Raw genomic sequence first — 2,750 nt, 5'->3', positions numbered from 1 at the left:
TGGCGCTCGCTCGACGAGGACGCGCCGCTGCTCGACCCCGCCTTCGCGTACTCCGCTCACAGTGGCCTGCTGCCCGTCGGCGGATTATATCTGGATATATACAATGAACAACCTGATTATCCTATCGAAGTAAGAACCGAAATACTATAAGATCTATCATCTATACTTCTATACTTGCTTTCGACTTCGCGTGAAAATATATAGCGTATGTTACTAATAATGTGACTTCTTAATGGTGTAAGAATATTTGAAATCGGTTCAGTAGTTTTTGAATTATTTAAAAACATACAAAAATACAAATCTTTTCTCTTTACAATATTTGCATAGAAAAATATAATAAAGTGTGAACATACATACTACTTCGTAACGTAGGATATCAGTAGTCACAGCATATTTCTGGATAATTATTTCTTTTTTAAAAAGCCCTACACTTACGACTCGCTATTAAACTTAGGGGCAAATAAATTGGAATCATGTGGGAAAGGGACCATAAACTACAAACCGAACACATAAAGGAAGGAGCGTTGCTATGGTAACGGACATTTGCACTTGAGATTGTTTCATTTAAAACATGTGTCACCAGAAATCAGAAGTAACCATTTATTCCTGACTTTTCTTACAGAATCCTCAACAGTTTGTGATAGACTTGTTGAAGTTCATCAAGGAAGAAACACAAAACGACATGACAGATGAGAGAGTTGGACGTATCACACTTGCTCTCAACGCTTTAGCTAATGTTCTCATCAAGAATCCTGGTAAGATTATCCTTACAACTATATTATGCTGTTTTAATTCTTTCTCTTCACCAGCTAATGTACGTCCTCACTGAGGGATTTAAAGGTTACCCTAAGTTAGAGTGACCAGGCCTTAGTCAACCACGCTGGGCCACTGGTTGGAAACACACAAATATTTGAATTTATTGATTATAATGTAATTTAAAAATTGTTGACTTCTCTTAAAGATAAAAAATGTATAGAATAGGGACAGTGGACATTCCATTTGAGACATTTTTTCACATAATCATCACTAACGCTATCTGTTGGCAGCCTAAAATCACATGTCGCTGTAATTGATTGTCAATAGGTGTCATTAAACGTTATTATTTATATTTTTGTGAAACTGTTTAGTTTATCTTATAACAAAATATAGAGCGTATTGTCATTTTCTAAAATGTCAATACAATAATACTTGACAACTGATATATTACCTGTCAGAGTTATTACCGGTAAAAAAATTTGTTCACTATGCCTACCTATGTATTTCTTAAATCTTTATTCTTTTATCATTTATTTGGATGTACAATAATGAACTATATGTTAACAGGTGTTGAGATCCAATGTATCGGTTCTTTCGGATTGATATTCGGGCTGATATCCGGCGGGTCGTGGAGCGCGCTGCGAGCGGCGGCGCTGAGCGCGGCGCTGGCGGCGAGCGGCGTGCGCGAGTGCGTGGAGGACGTGGCGGCGTGCGGCGTGCTCGGACACCTGCTGCCGCTGCTGGCGGACAAGCAGCCGCCGGATAATGCATTGCCCACCTTAGCTGCCTTGCTAGCCAGCACGGCGATTGTTAGAGAAGCACTAGCTAAAGGTAAATATTACTAATACTGTAACTTCGAAAGTTTATTTGACACTTCACTTGGGAAATTTTTACATGATCCTCACTAACGCCATATTAATAGATCCACAAAACTACATGTAAATATAATTGTATTTAAATAAATCGCCAATAGGTGTCTAAATCATATGTTTGACTACTTACATAGTACCTTTCAAAGAAGTTACTGGTGAAAAAATGTTCATTATGTCTAGTCTATGTATTTCTGGTATAGACCCAGATGTATGTTAGAAGGTAACCCTACAACAGTTTAACGTATCTCAATGAAATTTTGTACAGATGTAGAACATAATCGGGAAGTAAACGCAGGCTACTTACTTTTCTATATTTCTCGCCAATGTAGTCTGGGACTAGAAAGAAATGGGTTTTTTTCAATTTTTAATCCGGCTCGAAGGACCAAAAATATTAATGTTCTAATGTAAACCCTGATTGTGTAGAATTATTTTATACTAAATTAATTATAAATATGTTTATTTTACTGTTTCGTTTTAATAATAAACAAATTTGATGTACAGGTGCGGTGATCTACTTATTAGATCTGTTCTGCAATAGCAAAGTACCAGAGATGAGAGAATCTGCCGCGGAACTGCTGGCCCGAATGATGGCCGACAAATTACATGGCCCTAAGGTAAAGCATAAATTCAACAATAGCACTATATCACTGACTGTGTGTTCTCAAAGTTAATTCAATGTTTTTCTGATGTTTGTTGGAATTTATTATATTCCGGGTAACCTTTAGATTTATTCTAACATGATAGAGTCAGACCATATATGGTCAATTCCTTCGTGACTTCCCATAGTCTAAAAGGCTTTTTCGATTTTATGAAAGGTATCATTTGATTCACTCAATGGGGTATTTTTAAATTAATGTAAGGAACATAAAGCAATGGTATAAAAAGCAACGGATGTGTGCAGCGAAAGAGAAACGTTTGTGTTTTTAAAATCAACTAAAGTGGTAAAAAAAAAGATTTATAAGGGTTCGGACTTTTATTTAATGCTAAATATAATTCCGCTTTATTGTTGGTTTTCAGGTGCGTCTAACGATATGTCGCTACATGCCGGGCGTGTTCGCGGACGCGATGCGCGAGTCGTGCGCGGGCGCGCTGCAGGCCTTCGACGGCAGCCACGAGCACCCC

At 37.7% G+C, this 2,750-nt stretch overlaps 1 protein-coding gene across 1 annotated transcript in view; it reads left to right on the top strand.

Moving 5' to 3' along the window:
• LOC106102140 (dnaJ homolog subfamily C member 13) overlaps window positions 1-2,750 on the top strand; it is a gene marked incomplete at its 3' end in the record, with an annotated part of 21,439 nt that extends 18,689 nt beyond the window's left edge. Inside the window, exons 23-27 of the mRNA XM_013281550.1 lie at window positions 3-129; window positions 623-755; window positions 1,324-1,587; window positions 2,130-2,242; window positions 2,646-2,750. Of these exons, the coding sequence (XP_013137004.1) occupies window positions 3-129; window positions 623-755; window positions 1,324-1,587; window positions 2,130-2,242; window positions 2,646-2,750 (742 nt within the window). The remainder of the gene's footprint in view (window positions 1-2; window positions 130-622; window positions 756-1,323; window positions 1,588-2,129; window positions 2,243-2,645) is intronic.

Source organism: Papilio polytes, unplaced genomic scaffold (assembly GCF_000836215.1).
Source record: "Papilio polytes unplaced genomic scaffold, Ppol_1.0 DF823923.1, whole genome shotgun sequence".
In the NCBI taxonomy this organism is placed as follows: domain Eukaryota; kingdom Metazoa; phylum Arthropoda; class Insecta; order Lepidoptera; family Papilionidae; genus Papilio; species Papilio polytes.
This window is presented reverse-complemented; position numbering and strand designations above follow the sequence as displayed.